Source organism: the organism of the source record quoted next, unplaced genomic scaffold (genome assembly GCF_019419815.1).
Source record: "Pyrus x bretschneideri cultivar Hongxiangsu unplaced genomic scaffold, Pyrus_bretschneideri_v1 Contig7, whole genome shotgun sequence".
In the NCBI taxonomy this organism is placed as follows: Eukaryota; Viridiplantae; Streptophyta; class Magnoliopsida; order Rosales; family Rosaceae; genus Pyrus; species Pyrus x bretschneideri.
Window position 1 is genome coordinate 3,172,753 of NW_025999809.1, and position 21,548 is coordinate 3,194,300.

Consider the following 21,548-nt stretch of genomic DNA (forward strand, 5'->3'; position numbering starts at 1 on the left):
ACCATTAGTCAATTATTTTTAGTGGATGAACTATTGCTCCAATTTAATTAAAGTTAAAGGATCATTACTACAATTTCCTCTATAATTAACAGGCCAAGACATGTTTGTACTAATACATGGGTACTGAATTATTTCAAGTTCCTCACTTCCCCTTAGGATTGTAACATGTATGAAATCAAAAAGGATACCGTCCGATATTACATGTTGTTACCCAAAATCATAAAAAAGAGTAAGATTGATTAAGGTTAAGTTGTTGATCATATTTTCGTTCATTCTTTTTCTTCTTTTTAACTTTTTTGATTTACGATTTCTCTCATTCAAAGTAAGCAAAACATGTTATTTTTGTTCTAAGTCACAAACCATTGTAATAATATGGATTTAACATTTACATGTAGAATGGATTATATATGTTAATCTAATTCTGGTTAAGAGAAATAATTTAAGTAGTATGCAAATGTGTTATCATTTAATGTTCCAGCCAAACAATTAAGAAAAAAAAACAAACTAGCTTATCTTGTTCCTCTGTTTTTCCTCCATCATTAACAAGCTTCTTCGACTGAAGTAAAATGGACCAAAAGAAAATTTCAGCAGCCTACCAAGAACACCAACCCGCATGCCAAATTCAGATTAATATAATAAATGGTATCAATTTATCAGCATAATAATACCACCAATAAATACAAAAAAGTTTTTTAAAAAATGAATAAAATTTCGTGTCAGTCCAGCATGCTAAAAAAAACCCCAAGAAAAATTTAATAATTAAAAAAATGTTTACTTATACGCAATGAGTATCATTCTTATTTATGTGTCTGTAAATAACTAAGGAAATGAAAAAGTAGATGGGTCCAACCTCAAAAAATGAACATGTCTCGTTAATATAGGAGGTTGTTTATCTCATACTCATTCACTCTCAATCATTTTTCTTATGATCTCCAAATCATGTAAGTAAACATGACTTTAAGGGAGGTGAAAGTCTACCCTAAGGGGAATGAGATGGGTTAGGTCATACAATGAGTCAGCCCCTAACAAGGTATCTAAGTCAGCACAAATATAACAAATTCTCGTCATTTAGTCTAGCATGAGACATCTTACTTACGAGCGAAGAGAAATATCACGCAAAATAGTTTTACTTCGTTTATCACTGTGTTTGATATCAAGAGTTGAGATTAAAATATTTTAAAAAAACATTCATTTAATCTCTGCATGTGATATTATAAACAAATACTCATTTTATAACATGAGTAAATTGACAACGTCATATGTCGTATGACGGACCGTTACACCAAATCCATTTTCAGCCCGGCAATCATAAGAACATGCGGAGAGATAAGGAACATGCCATGACGTGTTTATTACTAATACATGGGTACTGAATTATTTCAAATTCTTCACTTCCCTTAGGATTTTAACATCTACGAAATCAAAAAGTATACGGTCCGACATTACATGTTGTTACCCAAAATCGGAAAAAGAGTTGGATTGATTAAGGTTGAGTCGTTGATCATATTTTCGTTCATTCTTATCTTGTTCCTCTGTATTTTCCTCCATCATTAACAAGTTTCTTAGACTAAAGCCTAAACTGGACCAAAAGAAAATTTGAGCAGCCTACCAATAACAGCAATCCAAATGCCAAATTCAGATTAATATAATAAATGGTCTCAATTTAACATCATAATAATAACACCAATAAATACAACAACAAAAAAAATGAATAAAATTTCGTGTGGTACAACATGCCAAAAAAAAAAAAAAAAACCCAAGAAAAATATCGTATAGTTGGCCCAGTCCGGTTTTTTCAATTTGTGGCTTGTTCAAGCATCAGACGTTGGGGTGATGGAAGATTAAGACTAGAGGGGGTACAAGGTTACAAACTAACTTGCCAGATTATTAGTGGGTACCTGTTAAAACTTGTTTAATTTGATTTCACCGATGTGAGATTGGTCGTGACAATGATGGTGTAAGATGAAATCAAATTTAATAATTCTTAATAGGTACCTATTAACAACTCAATAAGTTAATTTGTCACATCTAAATAAAGCTCGGCTAAGACTTTGGTATTAACTTGATGAGAAAATTTGAGCATTGGTCCTTTATATTTTTTTTTCATCTAATTGGAGTTTTGAACTTTTGGTCAGTGAACTAAAAGTTTGGTAGTGATCTTAAACTTTTTACAATGTGCAATAATGATCATTTTGGATAATCGCGTCGAAAACTTATTAGTTTTTTTGAAATCTTTTATTTTGGACAGAGATTATAATAGTGATACCCAAAAGCACCAGCGATTCGCAAGTGATAAATTCGTGAACCAATTCTTACAGATTTTAATTTAGATAGCAAAGCTTCAGAAACATAGGGACCAATACTCCAATTTAAGAAAACCTAGTCATGCATCAATATATGAATTAACATCTTATAACCTATTTTTAAGTGAAAAAAAAAAAACGATAACAATACTGGAGCAAGCCAAAACCAACTTACTTAAAGTACCATTTGATAACTATTTTATTTTTAATTTTTCAATTTTTGAAGACCTATTTTCGAAATTCTTCCCAAATTTGTAACCCACGACTATTTATCCCGGAACTTTTAACTTAAGCAAATTACCCTACAAAATTTATTTACGTCTAAAATTTCCCTTGCTATTAAATGTTTCCATATTTCATCCAGTTTGGAGGGAAAAATCGTTGTTTAGGTGAGGGGTGAATTTGATCTGGGATTGAGGTCGGCGAAGGGTGTGGGAAGGGTTGGGGTAGGTGGGGGGTGTGAGCGGGGATGGTGGGGGATACTATCGCCCAGGAGAGGGAGAGAGATGTGGTTTCCTTTATTTCTCTTTTAATTTGAATTTTTTATTTTCCTAATCTTATTTTATTTTTGTGATTTTAAATTCTCAAAACCAACGACAAAATGTGATGAGATTTAACAGCAAGGGGGAATTTAGAAATAAATAAAAGTTGAAGAGGGTAATAAAGTTCAAAACGTAAATTGGCAGTGGGTTATAAGTTTAGGGTGCAATTCGGCAAATAGGTCGTTTTTTAACGAATAATGTTAAAGAGACCACATATTTATACTACAACCATATAATTGATGACATGTAAACATTACTTACTACATCAGATAGTATACAAATGTGGCAAAAAAATTATAATCTCCTTAGAATTTTTATTTTTTTTAAAAAGGGCATCAGCTAACAGCTTCGCCACGACAACCCGTCTGAGAGAAGACTCACACAGGCATTTCAGTCTTCCCCTGACCATCATATTGTGGTTCACTAGCGCCAAAAATCGAAATCAAGACGTGCTATGAAATACAGTTCTAAAATTCGTCCCCAACCACTGAACCATCCCGTGGTGGTTTCTTAGAGTTGAAAACTTATTAACTGATTTCAAAAAAACTAAAAACTGAAAACTCTTGTAGGCCTAATTTACTGAACCGTATAAAGGACATAGAGATGGGGTGCGGCATCAACAGAGAGAAAGAGAGAGATGTGTAATTGTGAGGTGTGTGTTATATCACTCCATTGTGTCTTTCTTTATAGTAGTAGGGAAGGTAATCTCCTTACCCTAATAGGATTACAACTTTAATAGGATAATATCTAGTTTAAGAGATATGGTAGAATCCTATAAGGATATCCCATATATGATAGGATTTACGTACACAATAATATTCCTAATCTAATAGGACTACAACACTCCCTCTTGAGTGTGTAAACACTCAAACAAATGGCGCATCAGGTCTTCAACGATGAAGTAAGTACAGTTGACAAACTTGTTGGCACAATGAGTGAATGCAAGTCTCAAATCAATGGAAGAATGCATAAAAGGTAAAACTCACAAAACCTCGTTATGCTAAAACCCAAGGTGGGAGAAAAAAACCCATAGATTAAGGATAAAAGTGAGAAGTTGTATTTAATCAAAACTATATATCTTCTGGATACAAGTAGAAAAGCTCACAAGAGTATCACTAGCCCAGGATAGATGCCTCGTCAAAACCTAGTTAGGCAGCAACAACCCAGTGGGAAAAATGCTCCTAATCATAGAAAAAAGAGTACATTAAGATCAAGTGAGTATACTTCTTGATACTCCCCCTGAGTTTGACAGAACTTTCAAATGAGAACTACAAGCATTGCATATAAATACTTAGGCATACCAATTCCTCGAACAAGATTATGGAAGATTGACTTTAGCAGTGACGTCGTGTAGAGATCGGGTTGCATGACTTTAATCTTCTAATGCTATGCTGATGTAGATGCAATATGTCTTGGCGTTGACTTCATTGATGTAACATGTCTTGGTCGGGTGGATACATAAGGCATAGTCTTCATGGATCATCGTTGGGACTCAACGATGGATAAAAACAGCAAGTACTTCGAATCTGCTCAACAAGAGCTCTCAACCATGTCTCACGTGTGGCATAGTGAAGTAAGGTGAGTCTTGGAACGATTTGAAGATTTCACAACTAAGGTCATATCATGGACCTCTAAGATATTGCAATATCCCTACTGTTAAAGGCATAACTATTCGGGGATGTGCCTTTATGCAGATTTGATAAGTAACCAACGTCAACATAACAAACAAGGCAAGCATTATTCCAAGGATCAAGGGGGTCGGATCCGCTCGGGATGCGTTAGGATTAGCCTAAATCCATAGGACCTTCAAGGTAGTGAAAAAACGTCTTTAATACCAATTCAGTAGTTACGTGTAGGCACGGTGCTGCACCTTTACCAATAGATTAACAGCGAATGAGATGGTCTATCTAATGCAATGAGCTAAGTACAACGAAGTGCAAAGTTGAACTTGGATATGAAACTTCGTATTTCATAACCTCTTCAAGGGTCTTATTTGCATATAGCATATGGAAGATCATAGGTATACTCAAAGGTAACACTTTCAGGGTGTAGTTCGACTGGTAGACCAAGTACCGTCAGAACAACACTTGAACTTCAGGTTAGGCATAAACGAGTTTTCCCAAGATCCATCATCTTAAATTCCATCTTCAGGTATGAGGTAATTTTCTCAAGCTCTTCCATAGTCTTAGTGAGATTCATGTCAATGACATAAACTGTAACTCTAGCAATTCGAAATATGACTTTATAGTTTAACATGCAAGGGCATAGTTCATATCCGTAATTGATCAAATAATCACTTAGATGAGTATACCACATCCGTCGGATTGCTTAAATCCATAAGTAAACTGCTAAATCGTAGCATCATTGTTCGACCTAAGTGTTAAGGCAAGTAAACTGCTAAATCACTAGGCTTCAATCCGGCCACATATGGTGTGTTCCTTGTTGGGATACAGCTTATTGGCCCTAAAATATGGCTTTGGGCTTTGTATTTTGGAGGTGGTGCAAAGATATTCCACTCTCATCAGTGATTTCATTCATGATTATTGTCATCTCGAATATCTTTAAAACTCAACGATGTTCTTCCAGAACTAGAAGAATATAAGGTCTCTTAAATGGTAAGTTAATACCATTCATAAAATGAGAAGCGTGCTAATGCTCTTAATCAGGTTGGATAAACCTGAAGTCGTTGCTAGAAATGTGATTTAGGTATAAAGTTAGTGTATGTAGTATCGCATTCATCCAGAAACTAACTTTCCCACATTTGTACCTAATCACGTGTTTAATTGAATTCGCTCACATGTATACAAGAAACATGATTCAATTAACTCATATTCGAGGACAGTATTGATAAGATTTTCCATAACTAAAACAAACACCAAAGTTGAATCCAAGAACATAGAAAAATGTTTACAAAGTAAATAGTTTACTAAGGGGATTCGGTTAACAAGGTCATCCATGTCAAAATTCTGCTCTTCCAATGGTGTCCGGTGGAGCAAAATTAGTCTCACATATTGACTACGAGAATGGTAGTCCTCAACAACATTGGTAGGGGCATAAATGGGTACATAACCAATGATCTCTTCCATCAAAACGAAAGTAGATTCTACAGGTTGAGGTTCAAGAACAATATCCCTAATTCTTGAAATTTTAGGTCTTAGGTGCCAACGATCACGCTTCGGGCATGATGACACACCTTAGCAAGCCCTAATTATACCATATGTGGTAAAAACAAACTTGAAATTAGATTGTGAGAGAGACTGACCTAGACTTAGGCTTGGTAGGTTCTAGCTGAAGAGGGGTATGTTCGGTATTCCTCTGCCGAAGCAAAGCAATACCATTCAGTGGTCCCTAGCCGAAACTGGGAATCGTCATTTGGTAGGCCTTGACAGAACTAGGTTGAGCCATTCGGTAGACTCCAGCCAAGGCTGGGTCTATACCTTTTTCTCACATTTATGGTAGTAATCAGATTCGAGAATTTGGTAAATTTCTGCTCTCTGCACTGCTGCCTCAGGAGCGAGTTAGAAACATGGAAGGGCGAGAAAAGTATTCTCTAGTCAAAATTCGATTAGATTTATATACTTCATAATGGTACTTATTCATGGACGTAATCATGGTGTGCTTTAAGCAATATATTTCTTGATTATACAGCCCGTATGAGCGGGCCAAAGAGCCATGGAATCCTCGTTCGAAAGGAATTTCCGTTTGTAATGCTTTGGGCATAAGTCTTCAAATGACGATCATGGCAGAGGCTTATTCAGCTCTTTCATGCCATAGTTGGCTTCAATGGTTACTCAGCTTCTTAATAGTCAAGTGAAGATTCACGTCTTGTACCCATATAAAGTGGTTTCTGTCAAGAAACGTTCAAATATGTGAAATCGAACTTATTACGGTTTGACAATCTACTAACTGGAGGGAATAATATTGTGATTGGTGCTATGAAAATAAGATATCCATAAGGATCAAAGTTAGAACATTCATGTTCTAAGACATGGTTTACATGAAAAACGTCGGGTTTTCATGGGTGTATTGTTTTATGAAAACTTCAAGTTTCAAAGTCATTAAATTCAAAACTACAGGTTCGGTTTTAGTTATGAACTTTTAGTTCATAAAAGGAGATACCTATAAGAACACAGAATACAATATACAACTAAGTGTAGTGAATTTGGGTTACTTCAGGAACTCAAGTGTGAGTGTATCGGGACTACGAAAGATAGTCAACGGTTCAAAGAAAATAAATAATTTATTGAATTGTTAATTGCCAAAAAGTGGGCTCCAGGCCAATAATTTTGGATGTTTTGTCAGATTAATGGACTGATGGTCACTTTAATTAATTCAATGGATCATAACCATCCAGGTTTGATCGTAAGAGCAAAATAATAACATTTGGGTTAATAATAGCTAGAATTTTTGGCTTAGAGCCAAGCAATAATAAAATTATAGCGTTAACCAATAATGTCCCAAAAATTATAGGAGTATGGTTATGACGTGGAAATGCCAAAAATGGGGCATTGGGTTCGAAGCCCAACTTGGTGGGCTAGCTGTCATGTGCAAGGCAAGGCCCTAAAGGGCTTAGTGGGCCTCGAGGAAAGCTGCCAAGGTAGCCTATGTGTGGCTACAAGCCATGGGCCAATTTTGGGAAGGAGCCCAGTAGGCAAGCTACTGGTTTTGAGCCACAAAGGGTACAGTGAGCACATGCCTAACACGGGGGCTGCTCTAGTATGGGTGTGCTGGAAGTCCAGCCAAAGGCTAGCTTCGTTTGGGGCGGTTCTAGGTGAGCCCAGGCATGTGGGTTGGCTTTGGTGATTGCTGGCCGAGACAGATGGTGAGCCCAGCAAGCAATGTGACAACCCGTTCCAAATTTTACGTTTTTATTAATTTTAAAAGCATGAATTTACAAAAATGCCCTAGAGGCAAAGATTTTGACTAACGTTGACCATCGTCTAGAGAGATGTATGACTTATTCTTTGAGCATATCCTCGTAGTACTTGTTGGTGCAAATGCATAAGCAGAAGCCGTTTGCGAGTCCGAATTATAACGGTATAGTTATGGACGTTTGAAGTTGGTTATTGAGACTTAGTTAAAAGATTAAGAAGGATCAATTAGATGAAAAAGAAAAAAAAAGGGCAGCATCCCAATCAGAAAGGAGAAAGGGAAAAAAAAAAAAAAAAGAGAAAAGGGGAAAGCTGGGAGCTTTTCCCGTGGGTTTTTCGCCCGTACACCTCCACGACCACCCATCTTCCAAGGCTAATTCTGGCCAACTCCGATGGAGTCTTTTGACGCCACCACCATCATTTTGAAGCTCTCATTCCCCTCTACAAAAATCCACCCAAGAACCACTTTGATTAACCTCTGTATATGACGGTTTGAGGCTACGAAAGTTGATGGTTCTCACGGTGCCCTGGCCACCCTTTTTGATTTTCCAGCAAATCGGCAAAGCAATGGCCGATGCCACCACTTGAGCTTTGTAGCCCATCATCCCAGGAGCAAATCCCAACCAACATTGACCCTGTTGGTCCACTGTAGACGACGAATCGACGCCGGAAAGTTTTAGTCACCGCCGGCATTATGGGCAAAATTGGCCATCTTCCGTCCACTTTTGGACTTCGTGGCAGGCGCCAATCATTCGGGATGCCTCGATGCATGCGCTAGAGAATCATAGCGTGGACTCCAGGTGAATGGATCTTTTGCGCCTTATCATATGTATATAATTGATAGTTCTGCAAACGTTTCTAAATTGATTTATGCATGTCACATGCAAATAATTAACGTGAACTACGAATAGCTTGATCCCTATTTAAGGTACGTAGGCAGTCTAACGAGACATTAGATGCGGCCATACAAGATGTGAGATTAAATAATTGAGACAATAGCTTTGGTTGGGGAATTGAACAATGTGAGGGACATTGGTGTAAAATGTGAGTTTTAACTTTATGTGTTGGTGGTTAAATGTTGGTTATAAATCAATGTATGAAGAATCGGGAAATTGAAGTAAGGAAATGTAAAAAGTGATAGTTAATTAAAATAGTGTCTAGTTGAGCTTATCACCGATAATTATTCCCAAAACTAAGTAGTTTGGAAGTGGGGCGTTACAAATTATGCATTTTACGTTATGTTATATTATATATATTTGGAAACACTATGAAATGTTTGGGTTTAGATTGTATCATGGCATATTCATATGTATATTACCTGAATCTAATTATTGTGAATGCTTTGAAGTGCCAAATGATGCTGCGAACGCTCAGGTGAGATTCAGGTAAGTACACTTTGATGATAATGATGGTAATGAGTATGATTGTGTTGAGATATATTAGAGTTCATAAACATGTACCCCGGTGTTAGTGCTCCCGCCCGTGGCCAGGGCCTAGCCTTCACGTGATCGTTTACCTCCGGCACCACACGCTCACCTTGAATACAAGGTAGGTGTCAGCCTGTCGTACATACCACATTAAGTGGTTCCAACTCGTAGGTGACTTGCGATACTTCGCACAGCCTTCACGTGATCGTAGCACTTGAGCGTATTTATTTACACCCAGCCTGTTGTACAGACCACTTTAGGTGGTTCTGACTCGTGTGCAGGTATACTTATTGATGAGCTTATTGGCTAGCATATTGATGAGCTATTGGCTATCATGTTATTAAGCTATTGGCTAGCATATTGATGAACTATTGGCTAGCATGTTATTGAGTTATTGGCTAGCATGTTATTGCATATTGATGAGCTATGTGCTAGCATGTTATTGAGATATTAGCTAGCATGTTATTGAGCTATTGACTAGCATGATTCATGAGATATGTGATGAGATATGAATAAGTCGTACATGTCACTATAGGTGACTCCAACTTATATGCTAGCCATGATTGATGAAATGTGTGATGAGATATGAATAAGTCATACAGGTCACTATAGGTGACTCCAACTTGCGTGCTAATATGGTTTATTAAGCACATGATTATTTATATTGCTAATGAGATGCTGAGTAGTATTATACTTCTAAGTTTACTGTTAGTATACTTTTGATTTCATACTTCTACGTGGTATGATTTGTTGGAAACTACCTTTGATAATGGAAATTACTACCGTTGATAATGGAAATGATTTTGAAAATCTTTGTTTTGACCACTCATACTTTCTATTCTTTTCACCCCTCCAGGTTCTAGTAACATGGATCCGTATCGACGATGACATGTGGCACTCCCAATTCTAGTGGCTTATATTGATGATATAATTATTATCTTTGTTCACTGTACTTGTCTTATGCTCTGTATCACATGTGAAATGGGTTCATACCCGCTCACCGCATAGTTGTGTATATAGGCACTTTTAAGTTTAAATTTATTCACATTTTATACACTATCACACTTTATGGCTTCGTCACCTTCCAGGTGTCGGCCAGCACAGCTCGATTCGAGGTCCTAGTGGACATTCCGGGTCGGGGTATGTCAAGCAAAGCTTGCTGTAGGCGGGCAGGGTCCATGTGGGCAAAGCCCAGCAAGCCTAAGCTTGCCGCATGCGAGGTGGGCCGCGGCAGGGCATAGCCCAGCAAAGTTTTGAGGGCCTGGTGGTGGACTAAGGGCTTCAAGCTTGTTTGGAGAGCAACCTGGGTTGAGGTCCGGTGTTGTGCAGGGCGTCAAAATGACACCGTCCTAACTACAGCGTAGTTGCAGGTCAACCAACTTGGCTCGGACTATGTGAAGCCGCTGCTCAATCATGAAAAAATCCCAAATTTCCCCTTTTTTTTTTTTGAATTCTAGGGTTAAAAACCCTACTTGCTTGTAAATTAATTTTGATGCTTTGACTCACAATTCCACGTAGCATAATTACATATTGCACAAATATATATATATATATTGACAAAATATATGAATAGATATGCAATATATATAATTGAAAGGGAAATATAAATATAAGAGGTTCATGCATCATAGGGAATGTTTTCATGCTTCAAGATCGTTTTAAATATCTTAATTTATTTTAAAAGAAATTAACTGGCAGAAAACAGCTAAGCCTTTGAATTTGTAGAAGATCCTTCTTTGAAAGCTGAAATTGCATCTCCAATGTGTTGTACCACGTTCAACAAAGAAAAATTAAATTGAATCAATAACATGTTGATCAATTCAATAAAATAATAAATAAATTATAAAAAGAATGATTAAAATGTAATACTTAAACTCTCTTTAGCACAGCGTCGAGAGCGTGTTGATAACATGTTGTAAGTCTAATTTACTGAACCATATAAAAGACAGAGAGGGGGTGCAACGACAATAGAGAGAAAGAGAGATGTGTGTGTGTCATATCCATACCCTAATAAAATTACAACTCTAATATAATAATATCAGTCTAAGAGATATGATATAATCCCATAAAAATATTCCGGATATGATTGAATTTACACAATTTCATTCCTAATCTAATAAGATTGCAGCAAAAACTAATTTATTGATTTTTCAAACGGTCCCTTCGTTTATTTTTTTCCTGCTCAGTGCAGTCCCCTTCATCAGTTTACCCCTACCTTATGTTGAGAGTATTTTACTCAGAAACTTGAGTAGTGCAAACAAATTATTTGATAAGCAATCAATCACCATCTTCATTTTTTCTTTCACCAATGAGAAATGAAATCCCAAAATAACAACGAAAGCTACATGTCATACGCCACACAACACGTTCCATGTCTCCCATCAAAATGTTTTAGGTTGTTACTAACACATTCTAGCGACGTAGGAATCATAAAAGGTAAACATAACATAGACAAAGCAGTAAGGTATGGGGCTGCTTATATCCTCCTCACGCCGATCCAATCGTCCAAGTAGACTGAATCCAAATCGGCATATGCCTAACATGAAACAACCGTAAGCATATGCCAACCACAACTTTATGAAGAATTACAGGAAGGCGTCCTTCTCGAGCAACTTTAGTACGTCATTTTGGTTGTTCAACTTGGCAACGTCAATCGGGGTTTTGCCGTCCATGTTCTGGAGAGTGCTGCAGATTCCGGAAACAAAAGAGTATGAGTAAACCTACGAGTGGGGCAATATCTAATTTCATATAGAGGACTTAAGAATTTTAACAAATGGCTTACACAGCTGCGCCATTCTCAAGTAGAAGTGCCACGCATTCCTTCCTACCATAACCGGCTGCATAATGAAGTGCGGTGTTTTTGTTCTTATCAAGAGCATCGACTCTTGCTCCAGCCTCAAGAAGAGCTTGAGCACACTTCACCTGAAATGAAATGAGACGCATACCTCCATAAATCAAAGTATAAAACCATTAACAGAACTCTATCCCCCACCCCTTTTTCTTCATGATCATTTAGGTTCAGCAGTAGCTTGTGATCATATCAGAACTGCATGATTTCCGCATATGTGCGAAAGGTCCATCACCCAATGATAACAAGTATTGGCTTGCAGAAACAAATAAAAAGAGAGGAACTCCAAAAGATATCATACCTCACCATATCCACATGCAAAATGTAATGCCGTTCTCCCTTCTGAATCTTCCTCATCCTTGTCAGCACCAGATGCTAAGGCAGCTTTCAAACCCTAATTGACAGATCGGAAATTTTAAACACTTGTACATCTGCTAAGTTGAACCAAACACGTAGGGTATATACAAATCAAGGTTCAACATGGAGGTATATTTCCTGATATCAAATGCTAAGTTACCAGAAATCATGCAAGCATACTAATAGAACTAATTAACATGAAGAGCTTGGGTGTAAAAGCCATGAGTTTGAAAGCAGAAATAAGTTCAAATACCATAATCATGCCTCAATTGCAGAATTTCTTATTAACAATTAGGACCAACTAAATTGCAGAATTTCAAATACCATAATCATGCCTCAATTGCATAATTTCTTATTGGCAATATCTTATTAACAGTTAAGAGCAGACAATGGTGTGCTCTACCTCCACGTCACCAACACTAGCAGTGTGATGAACAATTGATTCATCCTCATTTCCGGCATCTTCTGCTTCTTCTGGTGCTTCAGTAGAAGTAGCTGCATCCCCAACTGCAAGACCCATTGCTTCTCCCAACTTCTGCAAAACGTCTTTATCGTTCCAGTATCTGCAAAGCAGAATTTCCTTCTTTAGCACACCAAAAATATGTACTCAATCAAGTCCAATTCCACTACTATGTCTCAAGAAAGAAAACGTTATAGCTTAAGCATTAGTTCCCAGCTCCCATAACAAATCTAGGATTACTAACCTCATCATCGCAGCTGGACCACCAGTTTCTATTTCTTCCAAAATAGGTTTCAAAGAAGGATCTTCTTTGATACGTGACATGCGTTCCTCAAGCTGATCTTTGTTCGAGGGATTGGCGAAACTCTCAATCATGGTATTCATAGATGGATCCTGAGTAGAAAAATTAATAAGCTTGAAATTCAATCAACCAAACGACTTGCACAACACTGAGAATAAATAAAAAATAATCATGAAAGGAGAAAGACCACATTACCTGCATCAATGCACTACCAAGGCGCTCAGCCATGGTCATGAACTGAGGATTCTGCATAACCTGTTGCATGGTGGAATAGTACTGTTGACTATCAAACTGAGGGACACCTTCATCAACTGACACACCTTGAAAAGTTTTCTGAAGTTGGTCTGCCATCTGGTTGAATGAAGGATCCTTTGCTATCTGTTCAGCTAATTCCTTAATGCTAGGATCCTGGTGCATATGACATATAAGACACTTTGAGCAAGAACCAGACTGATTGAACTTTTTAAACGTTTTAAAGTTTTACTAGTACTTGAGTTTTGGATTGGTAGCACAGTTTCACCCATTTCGCATCGAGGCATAATACCCCCAAATTACTATAGAGAATTCAATACATTGTGAAATGGATGGCACAGTGCACATTGCTCCCTGAGATTCAGTGTAAAAAGGCGTATGTGCAGCAACAGAGGTCTGAGAGTTGGATAAATTATAAACTTTTCAATTATTAATTTAATCGAAATTATTCTTCTCCCATGCTCAGTCATTCAAATGTTTTCAAACTCAAAACGCAATAAAAGCAATAACATACATTCAGCAAGCCAGTCATGGCTGAGAAATCAAAAGGATTGGGAGGAAATCCAGCCTCTGGAATTTGGAAAGGGGTAGCCCCTGGTTGTCCTGACAGTGAGTCTCCAGAAGATGCCTCAGGCTTGGGACTTTTGTTCTCTGTTGTTTCGGGTTTGGAGCTTTTGTTCTCTGTTGAAACTGGCTTTTTGCCTGAAAAAGATACGATGAACGCGAGAGTGGCATACTCTTAGTCTCTTAAAATTAAATTCCAAAAGACATTGGCGGCTTTTGCATCCAGTTTCAATGAAAAAATCAATTAACAAAAGGATATAGAAAATAGTTATCAGACTAGCCAATTATCAAGCTTCACTAAAAAAGTAAATAAAACTAACCCAATTTACTTGGACTACTTTATCATGGTCTAAAAAAGCAACCCAAATTACATATTCCTGCAGATTATCTAAAACACAAACAAAACCCTCACTTCTCACTACATGTTTAAGATACATGAACCCAAACAAACCGCTTCACCGTTCACAAATACCCTCGGTGCTATATATCCGAATAAATAAAACTGGCTGCTAACCAAAGCATCCTTTGATCAAATTAAGAAATCCAAATAAAATTAAACACCAAAATCTGCAAGAATTTTCAGCAAAACAAAGAATACTTCTCTCTTTTAACCCCCTAAACCCACTCCTAGAGACTGATAGAAATTCAGACACTCTGGAACTGCTAATCAAATGAACACACACACACACCAAAAAAAAAAAAAAAACAATTAACAGTGCGAGAAACAACACCAAGCATACCAGCAGCAGCAGGCACATCCTTCTGCGCGGAAGCCATAGGAGCACCTGAATCAACGACGAAGAAACAGAGCAATCAATCTCCAATCACCAAACAACGATTCAAACCCAAAACTGCGTAATTTATCAAGAAATTCACACAATCGATTCGAGAAAGTGCGAAAATGATCGAACCTGATCTTCGGGATGCGATGCAGTGGGGATTGAAGTGAGGAAGGAGAGTGAAGCAGGAGGTCCTTCGCAGCAAGCAAAGAAGCGAATGCTTCAGAGACTTGACCAAGGGGCAGCGGGAGAGAGAGAGAGAGAGAGAGAGAGAAGCTTGGCTCTGGCGGATTCAGAACCCTATAAGCTCTATTGACTTAGCAGCTCACCACCGATTTCTGTACTGTACACGACTCAGTGGGCCATCTCAATCCTCATCCCTTTCCCAATTCCCGAATGATTGGCTCTTTCTTTGCTATTATTCACCAAATTACTCTTTTGCCTTTTGGGCTTGACATGCATTCGGCCGACTCAATTAGCCCAATTCTCTCTCGACAATCTGTCAAGAGTAAGAGATCGTTTAAAAGTTCTTTTAAAATGATTGAAAATATTTTTGATGAAATTTTTTTTTTAATAAATTTTAATAAAAATACAAATGAATTTTGAAAAAGCACTTAAATGCCTGAAAGCCTATACTAGTGCTTATTGTAGGAAGCACTTTAAGTGTTTTTAGAACCAAAAAACATTTTCGCTAAAAGCGCTTTCAGTAATTTTAAAAACACTTCTAAACAAGCCCTAAGTCTTGAATTCAAATCTCGTACACGATAGTTTATGAATAGATGTTGTAGGTTTCGCATTGCAACATTTGAGAGGCTAGACGAATGATTGTATAATGTATTGCATGTCGACCAATATTTCACATTTTGATCTACATGGTGAAATGGTTTGAATTCAAATCTCAATTACATTGTGTAGTTTGCACTATAAGATGTTAGAGGATGGGCGATTGATTGTGCATTGCATGTCAACCAGCATCTCACATTCTGCAATTGCAAGAGTTGTGCAATCAAGGAAACGATAAGAACATCGTAAAACCTAAGTTGAAGTTTTCTTGTTCACTAGAAAAAGTATAAATCTTTCTTGCAAGCACGTTGCAAAAGTGACATACTTTGCAACGAAAGGGAAGAAAGGTATCTCTAGTAAGTGAATTCCTACCAAATATTTCGTGTGGAAGTAAGGATTCTTTTATGCCATTAATGAAAATTTTTTGTATCACAACAAGCAAGTTCTTGTCTTACTAAATTTGGTTACGTTATAGAAATATTACTGAAATAGATGCAAAAAATATAACGTCATGAGCTTATCTAATTGGGCACAAAGCCAATACATTGTAGCTACTAATTGGACTCCTATGACTAATTCAAACAGAAAGTGTATAAAGTGAACTAGTAGAAAAAAAGAAGAAAAAAGGCAATATGTTATCAACACTAGAGATAAAATTACTTCATTGTCCTCAAACTTTTGCAATGTGACTAAAATAGATAGAAAATTTCTAAAATTTGCTCATCTAATTGTATTTACAGTAGAATATCGCTTATAATAAAGAAAAAAAACGCAATTTTGTATTTTATCCGTACACGTGTTAGTTGAAAACATTGATAAAATTACCCCTAAAAAGTACCCCAACCTAATTTAGGGTACATATTAAAAATTCAAATTATGGGTGCAAATAAAGATACTAAAGCAAATAAAGATTCTAAAAAATGAACGGTACACATTGAAGTTAAAATATGGGCACAAAATGAAATTAAATACACGGGTAAAAATTTAAACAAAAAAGAAAACTGATTTGAATTAAACAATGGTTGCAAATTAAAAAATGGTGCAAATTAAAAATAGAAATATATGATGCAAAAATTTAGTCATAAATATAAATATACAAAACGTAACGTTTTGAAAATGGTTATAAAATTTAAATATGCTAACGTGTATTACGATCTAGATAGAAATTAAAAGACCTTTATCAAAAATCAAAAAAAAAAAGAAAACAAAAGATTTCAATTAATAAAAAAAAAAATAGGGATAGAAACCTAATTTTTATATAAGTGAAGGCAGGCAAGGATAGAACCCAAAGTCCGGCCCACATCATCTTGTATTTTTTTTTTTTTTTTTTGAAAATGTTATTGGAACTCGAAAAATCTTATTATACATCCCTTACGAATATTTTTTTTTTCTTATATAGTGTAGAATGAGAATTTTTGAATGCCGATAACAATTTTTTTTTTATATTTTGGAAACTTCCCGCATCATATTGTTTGGAGTCCAAGAACTTTGTCATCTGAGAGAGTCTTCCAGTTTGATATCCCAAGCCGGCAAAATCCTTTGACCAGACAAGAACGGAATTACGAACATCCCAAAGAAAACACAAGCTTTGCACTCTGGTAATATTGCCAGCAATTTATTTCAATGAATCGGAGGATATTGAGTCTGAATCCGATCTTGGGTGAGTGAAGGATGTCCCAAGCTCAAGTCTCCTACAGGTGAATTTCCCAAATTCCGTTTTTTGTTCTGAATCTGAATCAGCTGCCATTTAATTTCTTCACCCAATTTCATTACTTTCACACTGGTTCATGTTAAATTGTCAATTTTCTCACTGAATTAACCATTTATTTATTCATTTTTGAGTGCTTGAAATCATCTGGGTTGATTGATGAAGATTGAATGTTTGACCTTCATCACTCCAATCTCATTGGGTCAATTGGGTTAGTGAAAATTGGATGATTGCTTAAATGTGCATGTTTTGCTAATCTTTAATTAGTTTTCTGGTTCCTGAAACTGAAATGTGCAATGCTTGGTTGTTATGCTGAAATTGGTTGGTTTTATTTTTTGAATCTGTTACAGTTGTGGTTCTTGTGGATACCCTTTGAACTTGTCGTCTTCAAATCGATTGACCGCTGAGTCTGGCATAGGCTCCAACTATAGAAAGTCCATCAAGAAAGGTCTTATTTCATTCCTTACAGTTGATCTTAGTCGGTTCACACAGGTTGATGAGGTAAACTGTTTTCCAGTCTCTTGGGGTCGTTATCGTTCAAAGACTAAACTTCTCTGCCGTAAATGTGGGGTTCATATCGGTTATGGATATGGAGACTCTTCTGTTCTTTGTGGTTTTGACTCTCCCAACTCATCATCTACTTCATCTTATAGAAAGTTCAATATAAAAATACGAGCTCTACAACCTTCGGAAGAGTGCTAACATGAAACCTACTTGTAGCTCTAGCACTAATTCTCTTACCACCATCATGGACTTGCCTGATGATTGTCTCGTCTTTATTTTCCAATGCCTTGTTTCTGGCTCTGACCGTGAATCCTTTGGCTTGACTTGTCATCGATGTCTTCGTGTTCAAAATCTTAGTCGTCGATCCTTACAGTTTCAATGTTCATTCAAACAACTTGACATTTCTTCGTTATCACATTCAAATACCAATGTTACCATTAGAACCTTTCATCTTCACAGGCTTCTTACTCGCTTTCAGCATTTACACTTGTTGTCCCTATCTGGGTGCACAGAGCTACCAGATTCAGGCTTGTCCCACTTGGTAAATTATGGTTCACATTTGCACACCCTTAATCTGGAGTGTTGTTTAGGTATTACTGATCATGGGTTGTCTATGGCAGCTACTGGTTGTCCCTCGTTGCAAGTTATCAGCCTTTACTGTTGCCAAATTACTGATTTTGGGTTAGGAAATTTGGCTAAGCTAGTCTTGCTCAGTTTTAAAGGATGTGAATCTATTGAACTGCTATTTTATTTCTGACCGTGGGCTAAAAGCTCTTTCACAAGGTTTTCGTCAACTTCATGCGGTTAAGATATCACATTGCAAGGGCATAACTGGTGTTGGCTTTAAAGGTTCCTCATCAACTTTAGCTTATGTAGAAGCCGAATCATGTAAGCTTGAGCCAGAAGGTCTTTTGGGAATTGTTAGTAGAGGTGGGATTGAATATTTGAGTATATCTGGTATCTTTCAAAATTGTAGAAATGGCTTGGCAGCAATTGGGAAAGGATTTGCCTTTCTCCTTAAAATTCTTAACCTTCGGCTTTGTAGAACTTTTGGTGACGAGTCGATTGTAGCAATTGCAGAAGGTTGTCCACTACTTCAAGAATGGAACTTGGCATTGTGTCATGAGGTCAAAATTGTGGGATGGTCTTCTATCGGGATGAGTTGTCACAAGTTGGAGAAGCTTCATGTCAACCGGTGTCGGAATCTATGTGATCAGGGTTTAGTGGCTTTGCGGAATGGTTGCAAACAACTCTCCGTTTTGTACATGAACGGTTGTCCTAAGATTACTTCAACAGCAATAGAGTTGTTCAAATGTTATAGGAGTGAGGTTACCATTAAGAATGAAGAGAAAATGTGTATAGGTCCCATCTGGGAGTCGAGATGATTGTTGATGAAAAAATAATTTGACTTATTTGATATGAAATTTTCGATTATTTTCTGAAGATTTAACTTGCTTCAGCATGTGTACTTTTAGCTTGTGAAAAACTTGTGAATTTCTAATTGATAATTTGTGAAATTAATTTTACAATATGGTGTTTGGTGCACTGATAAATGTGTGATCGTTTTGATTTAATGAATTTCATATGGATTACTAGTAAAATCAATTATTGTGCTAGCTTGCCATCACAACGTGTTGTCTTTTTGCACCTAATTCATTTAGATTAGAATTGTATAGAATATCGCTTCGTCAAACAAAAGAAATGGGTACAATTGACAAAAAAAATAAGTCACGTAAAATGTAAATATTCTTAATTTAAATAAATCTAAACTTATCATCAGCAAAAAAGTACATTGAACTTGAACAATTATTTTCACAATAACATCTGTTTCAACTTCTGCCGATCATGCTGCTGCTCAAACCCCTACTGAAGTTTTTATTGCTGAATCCGTGTGCGGACTTTGGAGAAGGACTTTCATGACATAGGTGCACCACTACCGGGGCATCCTGTGAAATGATGCTATGCCTTGCGGAGAAAAAACATGTGTGCATCGATCCAGATCAATATTTTGAGTCATTGTTTGAGAAAACAAGTCTTTTCAGACGTTCAATCTCATTTCTGCTATGATAATTCAAGGCTGTCATTAAACAGAAAAAATTAAAAATATATTTAGTCTGACCATAATACATGATGTCTTAGCTGTCAACTAAATGCAATGTTCATCGTGAATTAACGCTTTTTAATAGTAAGCAGTTTAGAGCACTCACTCTTACAATCGAGGTTCTGTGTTGGATTCACCTCTCCCTCAATAATATCGCTTACATATATATATATATATATGTGTGTGTGTGTGTGCGCGCGCGCAAATGCTCTTTATATTGTGTGCATTTTAATGTAACAAAGTTCATAGAAGAAAACTAAACAACAGTTCTTACCGTCTTGCAATTCAATGTCTTCCAAAATATGGTGTAGACATTCTTTCAATCTATTGTTTTCTGCAGTTATGTAAAGGGTGTCTACCTGCTTATAAAGAAAAAATGACAGAAAATTTGTCACTGTACATATTTGCAACGGGGCTTATTGCTCGGGCAGATAAGAGCGTTTGCTCCTGCACCCAAAGTCTAGAGTTTGATTCCCAATCCGCTAATATTGCCTGTACAAAAAAACATATTTAAGCGTGCTAAATCATGTTGGATTTACCTGCCATTGTTCCAACTGAGCAGTCAGAGCAGCTAATTCAAACTGCAACCTTTGTATGTTGCATTCAAGCGTCTGAATGTACATCTTCTTCCTCTCCTTTGCTCTCATAGCCGACCTCCGGTTAGTCATAATCCTGCGAAATTAAAAAAAAAAAAAAAAAATTAGCGCAAGCATGTCACCGACGTTGGTTTATAAGTATTTTAGCTTAACGAGTATTGAAAATCATCGAAACACAAACCTTTTCGCGAGCTTTGGATCGCGCTGAGCGACTTCTTCAAGAACTGCAGCAGGCCTTTTTTCGGTGCTGGGGATTGAGACGACAGTATCATCTTTGGATGAAGTTGAGCTTGAACCATACATTGTGCTAATTCTACAACTTCTCAAGCAATGAGAAAAATATGACTCAACTAGTAAAGTTCTAGTCGCAACGATTATATAAATATACTGTCATGGGATTGTGGGTAGGTTAATATTATGGGATTTATTTCCATAAATAATAGGATGGTAAAAATGGCAGAGACGTTGAATAAGGGCTAGGAATTGGTTTTCTGTGTGTTTACTTGGTGGATTTCCAAGAGTGTGCTTACTAAACAAGGAATTATGTTCATATTCGTTTCCGAGTTTTTAATCCGGGAATTAAACGGGCCCGAAACGGAAGAAATTAGGTCAATGTACCATACAAATGTCCTAGGTTTGATTCATTCCCCCAACATCGCTTGTATAGAAACATAAAAACTGAAGAATATCATTTCCTCTTGCATCCGATGTCATACGTTTGATTCATTCCCCCAATATCTGGCTTGCTAAATTATTATTATTTTTTAAAATGTTGGGGACACCATATTTTCGTACGAAGTGATGTGGCCTGGTGATGTGTTTATTTCCAAACATATTAGGGTTACCGCATGATATGACAAATGATTTGGATATGTGATGTTGATCAATGACTTAGTCTCATCAAATATTAGTTGTATACATTATCCTTGTTTATGTCTCTTGTATAAAAATTGTAGTCTCCCTAAGTCGGTTGTTATTAATCACTGCAATGAAAAGAAATTAATGAGAATCCGGCAAGTATATGACAAGTTGGTGTACCCATTGTCAAGAAAGATTCGTCGGAAAGAAGTGAAATCTTGCCAATGAACGTCCAAATTTTTCCCTAAGGTCCTTCCCGACGGAGTTTTCATGGCGAATTTATCGTCGAAATTT

At 36.8% G+C, this 21,548-nt stretch overlaps 2 protein-coding genes and 1 pseudogene across 2 annotated transcripts; 1 reads left to right on the forward strand and 2 right to left on the reverse strand.

Moving 5' to 3' along the window:
• Positions 1-11,408: 11,408 nt before the first annotated feature.
• LOC125472499 (ankyrin repeat domain-containing protein 2B-like) lies at positions 11,409-15,003 on the reverse strand. Its single transcript, XM_048574070.1, has 9 exons — positions 14,837-15,003; positions 14,666-14,710; positions 13,876-14,063; positions 13,305-13,517; positions 13,053-13,201; positions 12,752-12,911; positions 12,293-12,385; positions 11,926-12,065; positions 11,409-11,828 (listed from the first exon to the last, which is right to left on the reverse strand). The coding sequence occupies exons 2-9, from the start codon at positions 14,700-14,702 to the stop codon at positions 11,729-11,731; spliced, it is 1,080 nt and encodes a 359-aa protein (XP_048430027.1). The 5' UTR covers positions 14,703-14,710; positions 14,837-15,003; the 3' UTR covers positions 11,409-11,728.
• A 2,187-nt stretch (positions 15,004-17,190) lies between these two features.
• Positions 17,191-19,142, forward strand: LOC125472330 (annotated as a pseudogene).
• Positions 19,143-19,699: 557 nt separating this feature from the next.
• LOC125472452 (transcription factor RF2a-like) lies at positions 19,700-20,699 on the reverse strand. The gene is made up of 4 exons (XM_048573923.1): positions 20,578-20,699; positions 20,340-20,472; positions 20,075-20,159; positions 19,700-19,776 (listed from the first exon to the last, which is right to left on the reverse strand). The coding sequence occupies exons 1-4, from the start codon at positions 20,697-20,699 to the stop codon at positions 19,700-19,702; spliced, it is 417 nt and encodes a 138-aa protein (XP_048429880.1).
• Between the last annotated feature and the right edge of the window lie 849 nt (positions 20,700-21,548).

Coding starts and splice junctions, on each gene's coding strand:
- LOC125472499 (XM_048574070.1), bottom strand. CDS start 14,702: ATGGCTTCCGCGCAGAAGGATGTGCCTGCTGCTGCTG. Junction 13,202..13,304: donor TTGGTAGTGCATTGATGCAG/GTAATGTGGTCT, acceptor TTTTCTACTCAG/GATCCATCTATGAATACCAT. Junction 12,912..13,052: donor GGTCCAGCTGCGATGATGAG/GTTAGTAATCCT, acceptor TCTGCTTTGCAG/ATACTGGAACGATAAAGACG.
- LOC125472452 (XM_048573923.1), bottom strand. CDS start 20,699: ATGTATGGTTCAAGCTCAACTTCATCCAAAGATGATACTGTCGTCTCA. Junction 20,473..20,577: donor GATCCAAAGCTCGCGAAAAG/GTTTGTGTTTCG, acceptor TTAATTTCGCAG/GATTATGACTAACCGGAGGT. Junction 20,160..20,339: donor CTCAGTTGGAACAATGGCAG/GTAAATCCAACA, acceptor CTTTATAAGCAG/GTAGACACCCTTTACATAAC.